We start from the raw sequence: 22,588 nt of genomic DNA on the forward strand, positions 1-22,588 counted from the left end.
CTCCCCTCACATGTGCAGTACATTCAGGCAATGAGCAGGTGCTGTAGATTCAACTGAGTGCCGGCCAACATTTCTTTTCCTTTAGGGGAGGCATATGTAGCAGTTCAGGCTGTCACTGTCTTGCACACACCAATCCTACTCCTATCAGATTTTGGCAGTTGTGGTGGTTGCCAGAATGTTATTACCTGGTCACCCAAAATGGCCAATGAATCATGCAAAAGCATGTAGATATAAAACCCATAGAGTTAAACGCGTATCCTGCGTTTTTTAAACTTGGGTTAGGCTTGTGCATTTCAAGATTTGACCCGGATCCATTCATAGCACTACAATGTTACAAACTACATTACTTATCATCTGAATTAAGTATGCTTTACCACTCTGAGGTCGGGTCAGTGTCCCTAAAAAGAAGATGGAGACATTTTCAAAATCAGTTACCCTGGAAAGCAGATTTAACAAAGATTTAGAAGTTAAAAGTTGAATATCCAAGATAGTCTCTGAAGGGGCTTACCCAGGGCCAGCATTGGGTCTTGGAGAGTGGACCAGAGAGTACAGGACCTGGTCTATCTGATCTGATCCGGGATCCCACAGGACGTTGAGGCACTTTCAGTTCTCTTAGCCAGAGATGTGGGTGGACAGTGAAGGTCATCCTGCTCTTCCTTTGCTTCCCTGTGTTGTCTGAGCCGAGCGAATGGTCAGAGCTGAGGTGTTTTGAAACACAGAAACAGGAAGTGACCGATGGGAAGAGAGGACAGAAGAGTACGTGTACAAAAGCTTTTAACTTCCTGTTTTTCTGATTCATTTTGTGATCTTTGGTGGGGATTTGTGGTCCCACTGGAGGCTTTGATTCAAGACTCATTCTTCAAATGTGTTCCTTTTTCTAACCACTTCTAGGTTTCCTCAAACTGTCCCGGGCTGGGAGTATCATTCTCAAATAGTTATTTATTTGCTTGGATTACACATCATTACCTCCATCACTCTCCGTCTGGTCATTCTGCACCCTGGTAGAAGACCCTTAGTTTGTCCTCTTGATCGTGCTGAAGATCTCAACCTAGATCTCACTCTCAACATTAATAGTCTAACTTTAATGGGAACTTTCAACAGAAACAGAATTAATTTGTGGAACCCATTCACAAGAAGCATGAAGCACTTTTAACTTACAATATTACATATCTGTGCCTGCTGGTTCCCCTTCAAAGCTAATCTCTTGGCAATTATATTTGCACATTGGCAGAAAGTTCTCAGAGCGGCAGGGCTAGATTAACAGCTTTTTTTTGTTTTTGTTTTTCAAGTTTGTGTCTCTGGTGCTGCTTACAAGACAGGTGTGAAACCCGAACAGGAAGTTAACAGACCTCCTGTGGTCTCTGCATCTCCACCCCCCATATCTACATATCTACAAAACCCGTGTTAAATATCACACTTGATCCAACGCTAAATTCTCTCTTGCAGTTTTTAGTCTGTGACTGTGAAATTCTTTGGTCATGTGCGTTGGTCATGTGCCCAGAGTAACACCCATGTCCTTATTTGGGCAACTTCCTGCCTTTGTTTGTTTCCCTCCATTTTCTCTTTTCACCTGTCTCTCATTTGGTATTGATTGGTGGATTATTTAAACACTGCCCTTTCTGATCAATTTGTCAGATCGTCACGGTATGTACTGTTTGCTACCAGACTGCTACGTGAGTGAGACTAGCGTGTCGGTTTTGGATCTCTTGCCTGTACCTGTCCCCCGTCTGTTTCTGTCTGTCTGCCTGCCTGCCTGATTACGAACCCCGCCTGCACCTGGAATCTGATTTGCCTGCTGGACTGTTTGGGAATAAATCCTTTTGATCTGCAATTGATTCCCGTTCTGAGTCGTGACATATGCAGTTAATTAGGTCACATCACATTCAATGTAAAAACATTTTCTACTTTGTTTTGGACATGTCTCAAAATGTAGCCTAGCTAGCCCCAGGCTAACGTTACTTACTACTAGCATATATGCCTCCACTCGCTCGTCTCCCGGCGCAGCAGGTGGTAGCTGCAGCACCTGCAGCTACCAAAAAGGTCTGTCAATTTTTAACATTTAGCAGCTTCCACTTTAGAGACTTCAGCTTTTTAAGTCGCAGTTTTTTGTGTCTTACGCTTATCCATTTTCAGCTCCGTCCCGGTTCCCACGACTCCGGCCCATGCCATGAGGTCCCGCCCACCCTGGTTTGTGTTATGATTGACAGCACTGTGAGGGCTCTCTGAGTGAGCCCATGATTGCCCATGTCAATCAATCAGCCCATGATTGATTGACAATGACAAACATAGACCAAAAATATGTGTAGATGCTGGCAACACACTGCTAGCCCTCTGTAGTTCAGGCCTTCCTCCCTAAAGATAAAGAAGCAACAGGAGAAATGTATGGCCAATGAGAGAGGGAGAGAGAGAGACTTCCGGAGGAAAATGAGAAGGGGTATGGGGACCAGTAAGACAGCAACTGATAGTGAGTGAATCATTGAACTGCCCTCCACTATTTCCTGATTCCAGGGACCTGATTACACAAATGTTTGTTTAGGTCTAGGTCTTGAGGTCAAAGATGTTAAAAGATGATGATATGTTTATATCAGTGATACAGCAGGATAATGCATGAGGAATTTAGATGATTCATATTAATGTTGACGGGTTATGCAGACTTTAAGGGTAAAGTGTGTAGGGTTTGGTGGTATCTAGTGATCTAGTAATATTCAGTTGGTTATTCACCAACTGAATAAACCCCCTTCTTACTTAGTTACTTAATCTGATTGGTTGTCTGAGTTATTAGAACAATATATGGCTGTGCCCATATTTGGAAATCAAGCCAGTCGCAAACCAGGAGATCAGGAAATCAGGAATGGTATCAACACATTTTAATGCCGAAACAATCGTAATATTGCATGTGTTGCAATGTTTTCTGGTTCTGCACTCCTTGGGGCTTGTGCAGGCGCACTGACCACTCATGCTGCCAGACATTGGCAGGAATCGTAAGGAAAATTGTGCATAACCTTTCCGAAGAAATCATATTAACATTTTATGAGACTAGCCTGCATGGTTCCATATGTTTGAAAAAAGTGTTGTGTAACAACATATATCATTTAGGTTATTTCTTAAACAGAACATAGCCTGGAAGCATGAAAAACACCATAAGCAGTTTAACTTACTCACTAAACATCATATACAAGCACTGAAAGAACATTATGACAATAAAAAGCACATTTCTCGCGAGACATGTTTTCAAACACATTTTAATGTCGAAACAAACGTAATATTACATTTTCCACTGAGAATAAAATAAATGTCAACCATGATTGGTTATCAGTGATAGCAGCTCCCATATCGACCAACAAAGCAATGATAGAAAGCGTTTTTTTTCTGGCGAGAAGAATATTCTATGTAACTAACAAAACAAACTATACAAATGCTATAGTTTGTTTGTGAACGAAGATTATGACAATAACATACAATTGTATTGGTAGACATTTTATTAAAACCCATTCAATGCTGAATCTATGTAAAAAGAATGCATTTTCTGGGATATTTATTTGCTGGTGGTATACAACTCTGACATCAGTTGACTGAATAGTTAAAAAAAGATAAAGAGAAGTTAAGAAACTCTACACGGTTTATAAATGACTTGATGAGGAGGTCTCAAGCCACAAAGTTTATCTTTGAGAACTATCAAGAGTGCTTACTCAGGGACAGCCTTGGGTCTTTTAAGGTTGATGGCAGAGTAAAGGACCTGCTCTGTATGATCAGACTCTACCAGAGCACCAGCAAACCCACGAGGCACTTCCTGGTTCTGACGGGGAGAGAGGACAGAGTAGTACATTTAGAAAACACTTTACTCTCAAATGGCTGTTCAGAAGCCCATATTGGGGGTGACTAGTGCTTCCACAGTACAGGACGCTGTAGGTTTCCCTTTAGGACTTTCCTTCTTGAACATATTCCTCTTTCTAATCATTGATAGGTTTCAGTGGCAGTTGAGCTTGTACGATTGTTCTTAAACGTGGATAATCGACATCTTTGATTGCTTGGATTAGACATCAATACTTCCATCCCTCTGTCTTCTCATCCTGCTCACTGGCAGAAGTCTCTCCGTTTGTCAGCTTGTTCTCAGCCTAGATCGCACTCTATATCACACTCTTGATCTCACTCTTGATCTCACAAAAAAAGAAACCGGGAAAAGTTGCCTCAATGGTCCAACTTGTCTGGGATTTCGGTGCTCGTAAAGTTATCTTTGGTATAATTGATATGACCACGGATAACAGCAATGGGCTAACCGACAATTTAATTTGCCCCATAACGTCAGCTACAGCTGTATGGGTAGTCAACTAATTTAATGATAAATTAGAAATGTAACAAATGTTGATGCTATTTCATTAGAATGAAATGACATAGTGTGAATAGACGTGACTAAACATAACGTGTTTATAACTTTGATACATAAACTCGTCCATGACAACTTTTCTATCTAAGCGTCACGTTAATTTGGTTGATTTGGTTCCCCTTATGTGATGGTGCCCCTTTAAAGCTTATCTCTATGGCATTGTATCTGCATATTGTCATAAAGGTCTCGTAGCGTAAGGGCTAGGAGGTAGTGGAAGGAGTAAAGGAGTCATAGGAACAAATAGCTTCCTGTCTCTCACCTCCTCCCTGGTATCTGGCCTTCCTCCCTGGCCACGCGCTTTCCTAGAAGCCCTCTTTCTTCTGGGGAAGAGAACAGAGAGATAAGAAGAAGATGAAGATGAAGATGAAGATGAAGAAGAAGAAGAAGAAGAGTTGTTGTTGTTGTTGTTGTTGTTGTTGTTGTTGTTGTTGTTGTTGTTGTTGTTGTTGTTGTTGTTGTTGTTGGTGGTGAGAGAGAGAAAGAGAGAGAGAGAATATCTCACCTCGTCCAAAGGTAGATGACGAGGAGTATGGTGGGCAGTAAAACAACAACAGTACCTCTAGCCACATTTGTTATGGTCACTGATGATGAAGATGTGTCTGAAACACAGTGAATTAACACTAGATTCATGTGAAGGATGAAATAACGTCCATATATATTACATTTAGACTGTCTAGATGTAACAGATCGACAATTGATGAAAAAATATTATGGATTCTCTTACTCAAGAGTATTCTTACTCTTGAAACAATTACCTGTCACATTAAGGAACATCAAAGTTGAATTCTGAAGTCCAACTGCATTACGAGCTTCACAGTAATAATTTCCTCCAAGCTCAGTTGTGATGTTACTGATGGTGTAGTTCTCTCCTAATTCCTCCACTGAGCCTCCATGTTCCCTGAACCAGGTGTAGTCAGCTGCTGGGTTGGCATCACTGCTGCAGCTCAGAGTCACTGAACCTCCCTCCTTTATTCCACCAGGGGGTCTCACGCTCACTGAGGGGGTCTTTGGAGCGTCTGTCATAAACACAATGATATATTTACATCCTAAAGATAAGCCGTGCACATAACTGCAATGTCAGTGGGATACAGAATGCTGTTTCAAATAATAAAATCTCTCTGTGAATCATAGTTTACCAATCATAAGCAATACATGAATAGCAGCTCTTCCCTCTTCCTAGCGAGGGACGTAACAATTATTATCGTTTTCCACTTACACAGGACATCTATGAAAACCGAGTTGGAGCCGAGATATCCATATTGGTTCTCTGCTTGGCAGCGGTACGTTCCCCTGTCTTTAGAGCGGACTGGGTCCAAGGTATAAGGTCGCCTTGGTTCCCAGTGCAGAGTTTGGTTGTCCCTGAACCAGGTGTAGTCAGCTGCTGGGTTGGCATCACTGCTGCAGCTCAGAGTCACTGAACCTCCCTCCTTTATTTCACCAGGGGGTCTCACGCTCACTGAGGGGGTCTTTGGAGCGTCTGTCATAAGCACAATGATAATTACATCCTAAAGATAAGAAACCATGCACATAACTACAATGTAAGTGGGATAACAAATAATAAAATATCACTGTGACTCCTAGTTTACCAGGCATATAGCAATACATGAATAGCAGCTAAACATTTTGCAATTCCGGATAGAGCAAATAAGTTGTTAGACAGTACAGATTCGGCAAGCTGCAAAGCATAGTTGCCACTGTGTCCGTACTCATGTTGGTTTGAGCGTTACTAATTGTTAGTTGGTAGATTGAAGAAGTTAGTAGATTGAGGCTCTTGTCAGCTACTCAGGGACTGGGCCAGGGTAAGCGTTTAGAACTACTGCAAACACATACACAGTTTTCCTTTGTTAGTGACACTAAAAATACAAATAGGATAGACTGATCGAGCTTGCATAATCTACTTATTTATTTATTGCCACACACTCCATTTATTAAACAGGAACACAAAAAAGATATAATAATTGCTGCTAACATCTGCTGCTTCTTTTTAAAATGTATTATTTATACAATTTCTTGATGCATTGTAGCTTGTGTTTTTCTTGTTTATGTGTCTTGTCTGTACTACTACCGCTGCTGGAATTTTGAATTTCCCTGAAGGAGCATTCCCAAGGGATCAAGTGTCTATATATCTATCTCGGAGCCGCTCCAACAGGGTATTTTGGAGTCTTCCTTTGGATATATTTGTTTCTTTGATTTGAAGAGATTTCCCATCTAGTTTTACCTCCCCTATTTGTGTATTTGTTTGTGTGGTTGAAAGTCCAAATTCCTTGTTAATAAATGATTTTACTTTACCAAAAATATCTGCCTTTATGTTGCCTCCCCTTTCCCTAGCGAGGGACGTAGCAATTATTATTTAAAAAATTATTTGTAGCATTATTGTTTTCCACTCACACAGGACATCTATGAAAACCGAGTTGGAGCCCAGATATCCATAATGGTTCTCTGCGTGGCAGTGGTACGTTCCCTTGTCTTTAGAGCTGACTGGGTCCAAGGTATAAGGTCGCCTTGGTTCCCAGAGCAGAGGTTGGTTGTCCTTGAACCAGGTATAGTCAGCTGCAGGGTTGGCATCACTGCTGCATCTCAGAGTCACTGAACCGCCCTCCTTTATTTCACCAGGGGGACTTGGTCTCACAAATGTGTGTTTAGGCCCATCTAGAGGTACATCAAACATGATGTACATTGATATGAATGATATAAAGAGGACATTTGAGGAGTTAACGGAATGCAGGATGAATTGAGATGATTCATCTTAATGTTGACATGGTTGTACAAACTTTAACATCTGTGTTATGATGTTATTCTGTGTGTTCTTTTACTCACATTTCACATCAATAGAGATGGGGGACGAAGTTGTTGTCCCTAGGTCATTCTTAGCTTTGCAGAGATATTGTCCAGAGTCTGAAGACTGGATGGGATGAAAGGAAAGCTGTTGTCCTTGGACACTGTGTCCGGGGGAATGACCTGTAGGAACCTTGGTCCAGGTGTACTTTGCTACTGGGTTGGCCTCACTGGTGCAGGTCAGATTCACTGAACTGCCCTCCTTTATTACACCAGGGGGAGTCCATCCCACTGAGGGGGTCTCTGGAGCGTCTGTTGACAGTTATATTTCATTAGTTACTAAATAAATGTTATTATTAACAAACGGTACCAGTAGTGCCAGTAGCCTACCCTGTACTACTGGTAGGCCTACCCTGAGGCTGAAGCCTGCTTCAACATGGACGATAGTTCTTCATTAATACTTAAACTACATGTACTTTGTTACACTAAAGACCCATCACGTCTAGCCTCGGTGTACTGTGGCGCTCTTACACACTGATGGAGAGGGGAGATGTTCGGATCCTTGAACAGCACATGAAGACCTGTATTCAGAGTTAATGTTGACCCAGTCGAACCTTCCTTGATGTCGTTGAGTTCCATCCCTGTACCAGATGTATCCATCATAACCAGCAGGATGACACATACTGTGACATTCCAGCTGTACCCTGTTAGGACTGTAAGGAGGAAGGAACACTTTCACCTGGAGATCTGGACCAGGAAAGAAATTACACAAAATAAATTGTAAAAAAACAGAAAAGAAAAAAGCAGGTGCATGCGCAGACACGCAAACATGCACACACACACACACACACACACACACACACACACACACACACACACACACACACACACACACACACACACACACACACACACACACACACACACACACACACACACACACACAAACAGTTGAATAGATTCATTAGCAATCAATGTTTACCTGTCACAGATAACTTCACTCCAGGGACACCACTATATTTCCCTCCTTTGTTTGTTGTAAACCTAAACTTGTAATCAGCAGAGTCACTCTGTGTCACATCTTTGATTCTCAGTGTACAAGTCCCAACACAGATGACCCTAGGGTTAACCCTAACCCCAGGGTAAACCAAGGGATATCTGTAACTACTAACAGTAAATCTGGAAGGACAGCTCTTCTCATCACAGCTGTATTCAACCCGACCTGTATAGTCTGTATCATCTTTCAGATCAACTGGCTTATTGTGTTTATTAGTAAACCAGAGGCTTTTCTTCACTCTATTTTCGGGAGGGTGTCCATAAATGCTGCAGATTTCAACTGTTGATCCTCTCAATTCGCAGATACTACTAGATGGGTAAATAACTGCCCAGTTAGGGTCACCCTGTAATGCTGTAAAAAACCAACACATTGACAATGATGATTAGGATGAAATGCATGATCACAAGATACAGATGAGATGGAGGCTAGGTGGAGCTCTAACTAGAGATACATGCTGAACACTGAGCTGTCAGAGTAACGTTCAAAAACATAATTTGAGACCAACATTATGCAGCTAGTGAAGAGCTAGTGATACACCTAGTGATAAACACAGAGAGACAGCTAGTGAAACTCCTATAGCTGTAGCATGGAGACATCATCTCACATCTCATCAAGGGATTCAGGGCACAAACACACACAATACAAGGCAGGTGACCAATGCTGACTTCTAACATAAGTTCACAGTCTCAACTTAAGACTACTGAACTCTAAATAGGAATTAATTGAACCCGTCATGTTGTACTGAACACATTGACGGGTTAATTTGGTCAACAAGCCTGTTTAAAATCTCAAATGCAACGCTACAATATTCAGTAAAACAGAACATATTTGTTATTTAAAACAGGTCAATACTCTAGATGTCATTAGATCAATTCACAACATGTTGTTTCACACTCTCTTCATTCGGGTTGCTTGTCATGTTACCCTTTGAAACAGATCAACTTAATGTTCACAACGTAAATGTACAAACCTGGTAATGACAGAAGGAAAGCTACAAAGCCTCTTGCAGCTGTTCTAAGATTCATGGTTTGTTTCTCTCAGGGCGTTGTTCTACAGATATAAACAAAATATGTATTAATTTTAACTATCATAATACATAGTCCTATTTTTTGTATTCATTTCATCACATTAATTGGTTATTTTTAAATAAACCAGTACAATTCAAGTAAAAAATATTCTTACTGTAAAGGCGATAGCTGGTGTGACAGAAAAAGTCTGTGGAAACGTCTTTGCCTGCAGTTTAAGATAATAACTCGAACAAATGTGTTCAAGCTCTTCCTTCCTCTTTACACAGTTAAGATGAACTGCATGAATACCATGCACTACTGGGCCTCAGAGACAAATGCAAAGTAGAAAGAGGATATTCACCCAGACCACAATAAACAGGCAGTGCCATTTATCAGCTACCCTGAAAATAACTAGTGGTCACCTACAGTTGACCAGCGGGGAACATATATAGCATTGATGTATGAATATAGTCATATTATATAGGATATAGATGTAGAATATAGATATAGAATAAAGATATAAACGAGATATAGGATAACGTTTGATGTAGAATAAAGCCTACAGAAGATATAGAATGTAGATATAAAATATAGATGTAAAATAAAGAATATAGGGGTTGAATATCGTATATATTTAGATTATATATAGTTGGTAAATATTGATAAAGGTACGATCATATAGATTTATATTATACTTAAAATGCGTCAATGTGATTATCTACTGCCACATAGTGGGGAAGGTTGTGATCTGCATTACTTTACAAACGTTTGAAATTTATTGATCATCAACACGTTTATTTTTTAATTGTACTAAAATACATGAATCCTCAATGGAGAACTTGGACAGGATACTGAGTATTTCTGTGCCCGTAAAAAAGGCTGCCGGAGGTCAAAATACACATTCTTCCTGATATATATTTACTCACCAAGATTAACATTCATACACATAAACGATTGCTCTATTGAGCAAAATAGAGCAATTCAAGAGGTTGAAATTGATCAGAGCTGTACATTATCAATATCAGAAAAAAACAGACTAAACTGTGAGAAGCGTTGGCAATGTTGGTCAGTTGGGTGGGTAAACCTTCTAGAATCATTGGAGCTCTGTTGACACAATGAATATTTATTATTTATTTACTAGAAATAGATGCATTAAGTTGCCATGATTTTCGAAGCCTCTAAAAGAGGTTTACCCACCCAACTACCCAGTATGGCCACCAGGTGAATAAGTTCTCCTCACAGCTGTTAAAAGAGTGTCATTGTATGAAGCAACCAGGTTGTGTGCCATGCTGAAGGATACATTTAAACTACACTTCTACATAAAGAATACAAACCATTCTCTTATTCATTCTATAAACGTTGTGAAGGCACTACGTAAGTTCTCTTTGTCAAAGCTTTATCAGAAAGATCTGCCATCAAAGTACAAACTAAATTAATTTCTATGTCATCTGGACTTTTAGTGTGAAGCTGTGATTCATCTGGCCACCCCTGTCTGGGATTGACCCAACTCCCTTCCCTTACAGGCTAGACTGGTCCTGTCACAAACTGATCCAGTCTATCTGGCGCGGTTAATATCTCCGGTCACAATCAAAAGTACACAACAGACACAACAGTTTCTTTTAGTTCCCACAGACAACTTGTGAGGCGTCACTAGATGGATTTAAACTTTAGTTTGAGACACTTTATTATTTCTCCCCACTGGCATTCAACGAAACACCCTACGCACACCTCTTCTTTTGCTCCTCACAATTGCAGCAGTTGCAAACCAGTTGAAGTCCCTCCCCTTGTCCACGTGTCTACCTGTCCGCCTGGCCACTCGTAAAGGCCAGGCCTAACTCCCTGGCTCCCCCTGGTGGAGGGAAATGGTGTAGAACACCAGATTAGACAACGTCGTCCTCTGATCCGTGGGACCAGCAGATACACAGCTGGTCCCACATCCCATAGCAGTGTATCTGTGTTTGGTTGTGTTCTGTGTGTCAATCTGTGTGTTATTGTTGTGTATCTCTGTTTGGTTGATGTGTCGTGTGCTGTGGGTGGATCTGTGTGTTGTTGTTATGTTGTGTGTGTGTGTTAATGTGTTTGATGCTGTCTGTGTATCTGTGTGTGGTCGATTTTTGCTGTTTTGTATGTTTCTGTTGAGTGTTAATGTTTCCTATTTATCTATAAATAGGATTACAAAGTAGGCGCCGCCTCCTTCCCGATGACCTCATCTGCTTCTTGGAGGGAGGGGGATCCAGAGTGGGGAGTGACCTGTCAGCAGTCCTGCCTCAGGACGCCTTCACCGCCGCCTGTTCCCCTCGTTCCTGCCCCAGCCTCGGACATCTCCGGGGTCACTGCAGCTTACCATGACCTGATGGAAGTCTTCAATAAGGCTAAGGCTAGCTTCTTGCCTCCTCACCGTCCCTACGATTGTGCCATCGATCTGCTTCCGGGCACTTCACCCCCCAAGGGACGCTTGTACTCCCTCTCTGCCCCCTAGCGAGAGGCCATGGAGGAGTACATCCAGAATTCTTTAGCAGCGGGGATCATCCGACCCTCCTCGTCCCCGGCTGGGGCGGGGTTCTTCTTCGTGGGAAAGAAGGACAAGTCCCTGAGACCCGGCATCAACTACCGAGGCTTGAACAACATCACGGTGAAGAACCGCTATGCCCTTCCACTTCTCTCCACTGCCTTTGAGCTGCTCCAGGGGGCAACGGTCTTCACCAAGCTCGACCTGAGAAATGCCTACCATCTGGTAGGCATTATCTGTTAAATAAGTTTGTCTTTGTGTACCTGGACGACATCCAGATTTTTTCCCGCAATCTTGAGGAGCACGTCACCCACATCCGGTCGGTTCTCCGCCGCCTCCTGGACAACTCCTTGTACGTCAAGGCAGAGAAGTGCGAGTTCCATGCGCCCTCTGTCTCCTTCCTGGGATACATCATCGTGAAGGACTGCCGGCGGATGGATCCAGACAAGGTCTCTGCTGTGACCTCCTGGCCGGTCCCAGCAACACGGAAGCAGCGGCAGTGTTTCCTAGGGTTTGCCAACTTCTATCGGTGGTTTATCCGAGGCTTTGGTTCCATCGCCTCCCCCCTCTCGGCCCTCATCTCACCCAAGATCCCCTCCCGCTGGTCTGACGAGGCACAAGACTCCTTCAACACCCTCAAGACTCGCTTCACCACCGCCCCCATCCTTCAGATCCCCGAACCCGAGCGTCAGTTCCTAGTGGAGGTGGACGCATCCGGTGTGGGAGTAGGGGCGGTCCTTTCCCAGCGTTCATCCTTCAACCAGAAGATTCACCCCTGCGCCTTTTTCTCTCGCCGCCTAACCCCATCGGAGAGAAATTATGACATCGGCAACAGGGAGCTTCTGGCGGTGAAGCTGGCCTTGGAGGAGCGGCGGCACTGGCTACAGGGTACCAGGGTTCCGTTCGTGGTTTGGATCGATCATCGTAATCTTGAGTATATTCAGTCCGCCAAGAGGCTCAACTCAAGACAGGCCCGCTGGTCACTGTTTTTTGACGGGTTTAATTTCACCTTGTCCTATCGTCCTGGTTCTTGTAATGTTAAGCCTGATGCTCTCTCCCGCCAGTTCCCCGAGTCCCCCGACGAGACGGTTGAACCCTCCACCATTGTTCCAGTCTCCTACCTCGTCGCTTCTGTCACCTGGGAGATAGTGGAGAGGGTGCGGGCCGCCACTCTAAATCAGCCTGCCCCCAGTTCCTGTCCCCTCCGCTCCGCGGTGCTCCAGTGGGGGCACTCGTGTCATTTACCCGGAGGCGGTACGCCTTCGGCTCCCTAGGTCCATGAGGCTCCACCCGACATTCCATGTCTCCAGAGTCAAGGCCGTCCAGAAGAGCCCTCTGGCTCCTCCCGTTCCGCCTCCTCCTCCCCGTCAGCTCGTCGACGGCGGCCCGGTGTACACTGTCCGGCGCCTCCTTCGCTCCCGCCGCCGTGGACGTGGGGTACAGTACCTGGTGGATATCGACCCCTCGCCTGCCCGACTACCCGCCCGGCGACGGTACCCCCAGTCTACCTGATTGCCTGCTGGTTTCCGAACTCTTGCCTGTCCCCGTTTACTCTGCCTGCCCGACCCTGATCATCTGCGCGATCAATAAAACCTTTGGACTCCCCTGTCACCAGCAGTCTGTGCACTTGGGTTCTGCCTAACCCCCCCGTTACAGATTTGTGTTTTGCGGACGTCATCACGTGACACTTTGTGCGACACACTCACCTAGGTGAATAGACAGAATAGGAAGTAACACAACGCGTTGGTCCGTGACACCTTTTTCAGGGCTTAAAATCCATCTTCAACAGACGCACGTCAATCACGTCCGCCGTAGCATCATTACTAATTACAGAGCCTAGTAGCCTTTAGGCTCGTCGAGCTACTGGCCAAGATTTTTTAAATTCTAACCGATATGTAACCTGTGTGAAAATACAAAACGATAAAAGTTATTTTTATGAAATAAGTAAATAATTAAGATCAAGGTGATAATCGTAATAAATACGAATACAATTACAGAAATTATGCATGATACATTCATAATTACACATTATTTATTAATAATGGTGACATTTTTCCTCGCCCTTCGCTCCCTCCATCCTGCTCTCTTTTTTCTAGATTTCTAGATTCCCCATCTTTTTTCTCATACTGTTTTTCTGAATTTCACATTTTCTAACACCCCACCAATTCAAACTGATTTCAGCATTCAGGGCTACTTTTCTTTCAGTCTCAGTGGAGGACAGGTGTATCTCATCAGCAGGTGCCCTTGTAACCATATCAGCCTATTAGTGGACGTGCATGCAATAGCTGTATGTAGCCTATAGAGGGAGCTATCTACAATACAAACCAATGTACAAGTGGAGTAGGTTGGGCTCTCCTTGAAGACCTCTCCTCACATGTGCAGTACATTCAGGCAATGAGCAGGTGCTGTAGATTCAACTGAGTGCCGGCCAACTTTTTTTAATTAATTTAGCGGAGACATATACAGCAGTTCAGGTTGTCACTGTCTTGCCCACACCATTCTCACTCACTCCTATCAGATTTTGGTAGTGGTGGTCGTTGCCAGTATGTTATTACCTGCCTGGTCACCCAAAATGGCCAATGAATCATACAATAGCATGTAGATATATATAGGTTTTTAAACTTGGGTTAGGCTTGTGCATTTCAAGATTTGACCAGGATCCATTCATAGCACTACAATGTTACAAACTACATTACTTATAATCTGAATTAAGTATGCTGTACCGCTCTGAGGTTGGGTCAGTGTCCCTGAAAAGAAGATGGAGACATTTTCAAAATCAGTTACCCTGGAAAGAAGATTTAATAAAGATTTAGAAGTTAAAAGTTGAACAAAGATAGTATCAGAAGGGGCTTACCCAGGGACAGCGTTGGGTCTTGGAGAGTGGACCAGAGAGTACAGGACCTGGTCTATCTGATCTGATCTGACGGGGGGATCCCACAGGACGTTGAGGCACTTTCGGTTCTCTTAGCAGAGATGTGGGTGGACAGTGACGGCCATCCTGCTCTTCCTTTGCTTCCCTCTGTGTTGTCTGAGCCGAGCGAATGGTCAGAGCTGAGGTGTTTTGAAACACAGAAACAGGTAGTGACAGATGGGAAGAGAGGACAGAAGAGTACGTTTACAAAAACTTCCTGTTTTTCTGATTCATTTTCTGATCTTTGGTTGGGATTTGTGGTCCCACCATGCAGGCTGCCGTCGGCTTTGATTCAAGACTCATTCTTCAAATCTGTTCCTTTTCTAACCACTTCTAGGTTTCCTCAAACTGTCCCGGGCTGAGAGTATCGTTCTCGATAGTTATTTATTTGCTTGGATTACACATCATTACCTCCATCACTCCGTCTGGTCATTCTGCACCCTGGTAGAAGACCCTTAGTTTGTCCTCTGGATCGTGCTGAAGATCTCAACCTAGATCTCACTCTCAACATCAATAGTCTAGCTTTAATGGAAACTTTCCGCAGAAACAGAATTAATTTGTGGAACCCTCTCACAAGAAGCATGAAGCACTTTTAACGTACAATATAACAGCTGTGCCTGCTGGTTCCCTTTAATAGCTAATCTCTTAGCAATTATATTTGCATATTGGCAGAAAGTTCTCAGAGTGGCAGGGCTAGATTAACAGGAACAACTAAAGCAACAACTAGAATTTTTACATGTGGTTTTGAGGTGTGGGCTCGGGGCATTTGTGTGTCTTAGTCAAGGATGGCTAAGTAAGAAATGGCTTCCTGTCTACCACCTCAACCCCAGTGTCTGAGAGAGAGAGAGAGAGAGAGAGAGAGAGAGAGAGAGAGAGAGAGAGAGAGAGAGAGAGAGAGAGAGAGAGAGAGAGAGAGAGAGAGAGAGAGAGAGAGAGAGAGAGAGAGATGAGGAGGGGTATGGAGACCAGTAAGACAGCAACTGTATGTACAGCTACAGTGATGGTGATGATGATGATGATGATGATGTGTCTGGAAGATACTGAGAGAAGCATTGAACTGCCCTCCACTATTTCCTGATTCCAGGGACCTGATTACACAGATGTGTGTTTAGGTCCAAGTCTTGAGGTCAACGATGTTAAAGATGTTAAAAGAGGATGATATGTTTATATCAGTGATATAGGATAATGCATGAGGAATTTGGATGATTCATATTACTGTTGACAGGGTTATGCAGACTTTAAAGGTAAAGTGTGTAGGGTTTAGTGGTATCTAGTGGTCTAGTAATATTCAGTTGGTTATTCACCAACTGAATAACCCCCCTTTTTAATTAGTTACTTAATCTGATTGGTTGTCTGAGTTATTAGAACAATATATGGCTGTGCCCATGTTTGGAAATCAAGCCAAACCAGTCACAAACCTAGAGATAAACTTTCCGAAGATATCATCTTAACATTTTATGAGACCAGCCTGCATGTTTCCACATTTTTCAAATACGTGTTTTTATATATCATTTAGGTTATTTCTTAAACAGAACATAGCCTGGAAGCATGAAAAACACCATAAGCAGTTTAACTTACTCACTAAACATCATATACAAGCACTGAAAGAAGATTATGATAATAAAAAGCACACTTCTCGCGAGACATGTTTTCAAACACACTTGACCCTAATGCCGAAACACACGTAATATTACATTTTCCACTGAGAATAAAATAAATGTCAACCATGTTTGGTTATCAGTGATAGCAGCTCCCACATCATCCAACAAAGCAATGATAGCAAGCGTTTTTTTTCTGGCAAGAAGAATATTCTTAGTAACTAACAAACAAAACAAACTATACAAATGCTGAACGAAGATTATGACAATAACATACAATTGTATTGCTAGAAATTGTATTAAAACCCATTTAAAGCTGAATCTATTTAAAAATAATGCATTTTCTGGGACATATATTTGATGGTGGTATACAACTCTGACATCAGTTTACTGTCGCTGAAAAGTAAAAAAAAGATAGAGAAGTTAAGCAACTCTAAAAATTCTACACGGTTTATAAATGACTTGATGAGGAAGTCTCAAGCCACAAAAATTGTACATGTTTATAAATGGCTTTGCCTCCACAAGCTGTCCCTTGGGAGGATGAAGTCTCAAGCCTCAAAGTTTATCTTTGAGAACTATCAGGAGTGCTTACTCAGGGACAGCCTTGGGTCTTTTAAGGTTGATGGCAGAGTAAAGGACCTGCTCTGTATGATCAGACTCTACCAGAACACCAGCAAACCCACAAGGCACTTCCTGGTTCTTAGAGCGAGAGATGTGGATGCTGGCATAGTGAGGGTCATCCTGCTCTTCTATTGGTTCTCTCTGTGCAGCAGAAGCCGAGCGATTGGTCAGAGCTGAGACGTTGTCATACACAGGACACGGAGGAGACTGACGGGGAGAGAGGACAGAGTAGTACATTTAGAAAACACTTTACTCTCAAATGGCTCTTCAGAAGCTCATGTTTTTATGGTTCATTTAGAGACCGTTGCCGGTGACTGAAGTGGTTCCACAGTGAAGGCCGCTGCAGGTTTCACTTTAGGACTTTCCTTCTTGAACATATTCCTCTTTCTAATCATTGCTAGGTTTCAGTGGCAGTTGAGCTTATAGGATTGTTCTTAAACGTGGAAAAATCCACATCTTTGTTTGCTTGGATTAGACATCAATAACTTCTAATACTACTCATATACTTCTCATTCTGCTCACTGGCAGAAGTCTCTCAGTTTCTTTGGGTCCAAACAAAGAAGCAGTAGCCTGACTGCTATGTTCAAGGCAATATGTTTGTATGTTCATCGTTTAATTGCACTATAGGCTTTTTTTTTGTATCGTCCTGCCTGCCTGCCACCCGCTAACCATGACAACTTGTCTGGGATGGTACTCGTAAAGTTATTTATGGTATAATTGTATGACCACGGATATCAGCAATGGCCTTGCCCACAATTTAATTTGCCACATAACGTCAGCTACAGCTGTATGGGTAGTCAACTTATTTAACGATAAATTAGAAATTCTAGCAATTAGAAATGTAACAATAAGTTAACAAATGTTGATGCTATTTCATTAGAATGAAATGAACGTGAATAGACGTGACTAAACAAAAGGTGAATAGAACTTTAATGCATAACCTCGTCCATGAAAACGTTTCTATCTAAGAGTCACGTTAGTATTATAAAAAAAGCATTCATGCAATTTGATTTTGATCCCCTTACGTGGTGGTTCCCCTTTAAAGCTAATCTCTTGGGCATTGTGTCTGCATATTGTATCTACTCGGGCTACTTCCACTACCCAGCAATGGATAGTGGAAGGAGTAAAGGAGTCATAGTAACAAATAGCTTGCTGTCTCTCACCTCCTCCCTGGTATCTGGCCTTCCTCCCTGGCCATGTGCTTTCCTAGAAGCCCTCTTTCTTCTGGGGAAGAGAACAGAGAGATAAGAAGAAGAAGAAGAAGAAGAAGAAGAAGAAGAAGAAGAAGAAGAAGAAGAAGAAGAAGAAGAAGAAGAAGAAGAAATGATTGAGAGAGAGAGAGAGAGAGAGAGAGAGAGAGAGAGAGAGAGAGAGAGAGAGAGAGAGAGAGAGAGAGAGAGAGAGAGAGAGAGAGAGAGAGAGAGAGAGAGAGACTAACCTCATCCAGAGGAAGATGAGGAACAATATGGTGGCCAGTAAAACAGCTACAGTTCCTGCAGCCACAGTTGTAGGTAATGATGATGGCGTGGCTGAAACACAGTGATTTAACACTTGATTCATGTGAAGGATGAAATACTGTCCATATATATATTAGAGTCTAAATGTAAACAATCTCCAATTGATGAAAATAAATTATGGATACTCTTACTCTAGAGTACACTGGAGATACATATAACTAGAGTGCTTGTACAGCACCAAAGTTAATAAAAAAAATAATTTAAGTCAATCACAAATTGAATTGAGCCGTTGCATGAGTCTGTGTCTTACTATCGATGGTGCTGGTACTTATTCAAGTGTTTGGTCAGTCTTGAAACAATGTGCTATTTTAAAGGAACAATTACCTGTCACATTAAGGAACATCAAAGTTGAATTCTGAAGTCCAACTGCATTACGAGCTTCACAGTAATAATTTCCTCCAAGCTCAGTTGTGATGTTACTGATGGTGTAGTTCTCTCCTAATTCCTCCACTGAGCCTCCATGTTCCCTGAACCAGGTGTAGTCAGCTGCTGGGTTGGCATCACTGCTGCAGCTCAGAGTCACTGAACCTCCCTCCTTTATTTCACCAGGGGGTCTCACGCTCACTGAGGGGGTCTTTGGAGCGTCTGTCATAAACACAATGATATGTTAACATCCTAAAGATAAGAAACCGTGTACATAACTGCAATGTCAGCGAGAAACATAATGATATTTCGATTAATATAATAACACTGTGACTCCTAGGTTACCAGGCATATAGCAATACATGAATAGCAGCTAAACAATTTGCAATACTGGATATAGCAAATAGTACAGTTTTCCTTTGTTAGTGACACTAGGAGCAGGGGTCGCTTCCAACCGTGTATGTTGGAGTCCAGCTTTGGATATATATTTGTTTCCTTGATTTGAACAGATTTCCTTTGCAGCTTGACCTTCTTCCATTCATGTTAATAAATTATTTTACTTTACCAAAAATATCAGCTTTTATGTTGTCTTCCCTTTCCCTAGCGAGGAACGTAACATTATTATTGTTTTTTGCACCCACACTGGACATCTATGAAAACCGAGTTGGAGCCCAGATATCCATATTGGTTCCCTGCTTGGCAGCGGTACGTTCCCCTGTCTTTAGAGCTGACTGGGTCCAAGGTATAAGGTCGCCTTGGTTCCCAGAGCAGAGGTTGGTTGTCCTTGAACCAGGTGTAGTCAGCTGCTGGGTTGGCATCACTGCTGCAGCTCAGAGTCACTGAACCTCCCTCCATTATCTCACCAGGGGGACTTGGTATCACAAATGTGGGGTTAGGCCTTAAAAGGCCCATCACCTCAAACATGATGTGAATGATGATATAAAGAAGATGTTTTTACGGAGTAAATGGAATGCAGGACGAATTGAGATGGTTCATCATAATGTTGACAAACCGTAACATCTGTGTTATGATGTTATCCTGTGTGTACTTTTACTCACATTTCACATCAATAGAGATGGGGGACGAAGTTTTTGTCCCTAGGTCATTCTTAGCTGTGCAGAGATATTGTCCAGAGTGTGAAGACTGGATGGGATGAAAGGAAAGCTGTTGTCCTTGGACACTTTGTCCGGGGGAATGATCTGTAGTAACCTTGGACCAGGTGTACTTTGCTACTGGGTTGGCCTCGCTGGTGCAGGTCAGATTCACTGAACTGCCCTCCTTTATTACACCAGGGGGAGTCACTCCCACTGAGGGGGTCTCTGGAGCGACTGTTGACAGTTATATTTCATTAGTTATTAAACAAATGTTATTATTAACAAATGGTATCAGTAGTGCCAGTAGCCTACCCTGTACTACTGGTAGGCCTACCCTGAGGCTGAAGCCTGCTTCAACATGGACGATAGTTCTTCATTAATACTTAAACTGCATGTACTTTGTTACACTAAAGACCCATTACGTCTAGCCTCGGTGTACTGTGGCGCTCTTACACACTGATGGAGAGGGGAGAAGTTCGGATCCTTGAACAGCACATGAAGACCTGTATTCAGAGTTAATGTTGAACCAGGTGAACCTTTCGTGATGTGGTTGAGTTCCATCCCTGTACCAGATGTATGTAACATAACCAGTAAGATGACACATACTGTGACATTTCAGCTGTACCCTGGTAGGACTGGAAGGAGGAATGACCACTTTCACCTGGAGATCTGGACCAGGGAAGAAATTACACAAAATGAATACAATTTTTGTTTAAACAGAAAAAAAAAAAGCTTGTGCATACGCAGACATGCAAACACGCACACGCATACATGCACACACACACACGCACGCACGCACACGCACACACACACACACACACACACACACACACACACACACACACACACACACACACACACACACACGCACACATAGTTGAATAGATTAATTAGTAATCAATGTTTACCTGTCACAGATAACTTCACTCCAGGGTATCCACTATATTTCCCTCCTTTGTTTGTTGTAATCCTAAACTTGTATTCAGCAGAGTCACTCTGTCTCAGGTCTTTGATTATCAGTGTACACGTTCCAGTACAGCTGCTGTAACGCCAGATACAGCTGTGCTCAACACAGCTGTATTCAACACGACCTGTATAGTCGGTATCATCTTCCAGATCAACATTGTGTATATTAGCAAACCACCATTTTTTCTCCACTCTATTTGCGTAAGGGTATTTATAATTGCAGCGTATTTCAACGGTTGATCCTCTCAAAGCGCAGATATTACTAGATGGGTAAGTAACTGCCCAGTTAGGGTCACCCTGTAATGCTGTAAAAAACCAACACATTGACAATGATGATTACGATGAAATGCATGATCACAAGATACAGATGAGATGGAGGCTAGGTGCAGCTCTAACTAGAGATACATGCTGAACACTGAGCTGTCAGACTAACGTTCAAAAACATAATTTGACACCAACATTATGCAGCTAGTGAAGAGCTAGTGATACACCTAGTGATAAACACAGAGAGACAGCTAGTGAAACTCCTATAGCTATAGCATGGAGACATCATCTCACATCTCATCAAGGGATTCAGGGCACAAACACACACAATACAAGGCAGGTGACCAATGCTGACTTCTACCAATAAGTTCACAGTCTCAAGTTAAGACTACTGTACTTTAAATAGGAACTAAATGAACCCGTCAATGTTGTACTGAACACATTGACGGGTTCATTTGGTCAACAAGCCTGTTTAAAATCTCAAATGCAACGCTACAATATTCAGTAAAACAACATATTTGTTATTTAAAACAGGTCAATACTCTAGATGTCATTAGATAAATTCACAACATGTTGTTTCACCCTCTCTTCATTCGGGTTGCTTGTCATGTTACCCTTTGAAACAGATCAACTTAATGTTCACAACGTAAATGTACAAACCTGGTAATGACAGAAGGAAAGCTACAAAGCCTGTTGCAGCTGTTCTAAGATTCATAATTTGGTTCTCTCAAGGCGTTGTTCTAAAGATATAAACAAAATATGCATTAATTTTAACTAACACAATACATAGTCCTATTTTTTTGTATTCATTTCATCACATTAATTGGTTATTGTGCTTGATATAGGAATGTTACTTTCTTAAATAAACCAGTACAATTCAAGTAAAAAATATTCTTACCGTAAAGGAGGTAGCTGGTGTGACAGAAAAAGTCTGTGGAAACGTCTTTGCCTGCAGTTTAAGATAATAACTCGAACAAATGTGTTCAAGCTCTTCCTTCCTCTTTACACAGTTAATATGAACTGCATGAATACCATGCACTGCTGGCCCTCAGAAACAAATGCAAAGTAGAAAGAGGATATTCACCCAGACCACAATAAACAGGCAGTGCCATTTATCAGCTACCCTGAAAATAACTAGTGGTCACCTACAGTTGACCAGCGGGGAACATATAGAATTTTTATGTAGAATGTAGTCGTATTATATAGGATATAGATGTAGAATATAAATATAGAATAAAGATATAAACTAGATATAGGATAATGTTTGATGGAGAATAAAGCCTACATAATATAAAGAATATAGATATAAAATATAGAGGTAAAATAAAAAATATTGGGGTTGAATATCATATATATTTAGATTATATATAGTTGGTAAATAATATATAAAGATACGATCATATAGATAGATATTATAGAAATAGAATATATATATATAGAGTATGAATAGCCTACTAAATAAAATGCGTCAATGTGATTATCTACTGCCACATAGTGGTGAAAGTTGTGATCTGATAGATAG

General features: G+C 42.1%; 1 protein-coding gene across 8 annotated transcripts in view; it reads right to left on the minus strand.

Annotated features, from left to right (window-relative positions):
* Window positions 1-16,124: 16,124 nt before the first annotated feature.
* LOC132475326 (B-cell receptor CD22-like) overlaps window positions 16,125-22,588 on the minus strand; it is an 80,001-nt gene continuing 73,537 nt past the window's right edge. For 2 of the 8 annotated variants that reach the window (XM_060076455.1, XM_060076453.1), the window contains exons 3-10: window positions 20,745-21,107; window positions 20,290-20,505; window positions 19,384-20,070; window positions 18,704-18,964; window positions 18,301-18,391; window positions 18,026-18,086; window positions 16,834-17,069; window positions 16,125-16,637 (exon numbers count right to left, since the gene is read on the minus strand). In XM_060076455.1, coding sequence (XP_059932438.1) covers window positions 16,568-16,637; window positions 16,834-17,069; window positions 18,026-18,086; window positions 18,301-18,391; window positions 18,704-18,964; window positions 19,384-19,666 — 1,002 coding nt within the window. In that variant the 5' untranslated portion in view covers window positions 19,667-20,070; window positions 20,290-20,505; window positions 20,745-21,107 and the 3' untranslated portion in view covers window positions 16,125-16,567. Of the gene's footprint in view, window positions 17,070-18,025; window positions 18,087-18,300; window positions 18,392-18,703; window positions 20,071-20,289; window positions 20,506-20,744; window positions 21,108-21,726; window positions 21,807-21,964; window positions 22,575-22,588 lie in introns of those variants that run through there. The other 6 variants (XM_060076454.1, XM_060076457.1, XM_060076452.1 and 3 more) reach the window with 4 other exon arrangements.

Source organism: Gadus macrocephalus, chromosome 16 (assembly GCF_031168955.1).
Source record: "Gadus macrocephalus chromosome 16, ASM3116895v1".
NCBI lineage: Eukaryota > Metazoa > Chordata > Actinopteri > Gadiformes > Gadidae > Gadus > Gadus macrocephalus.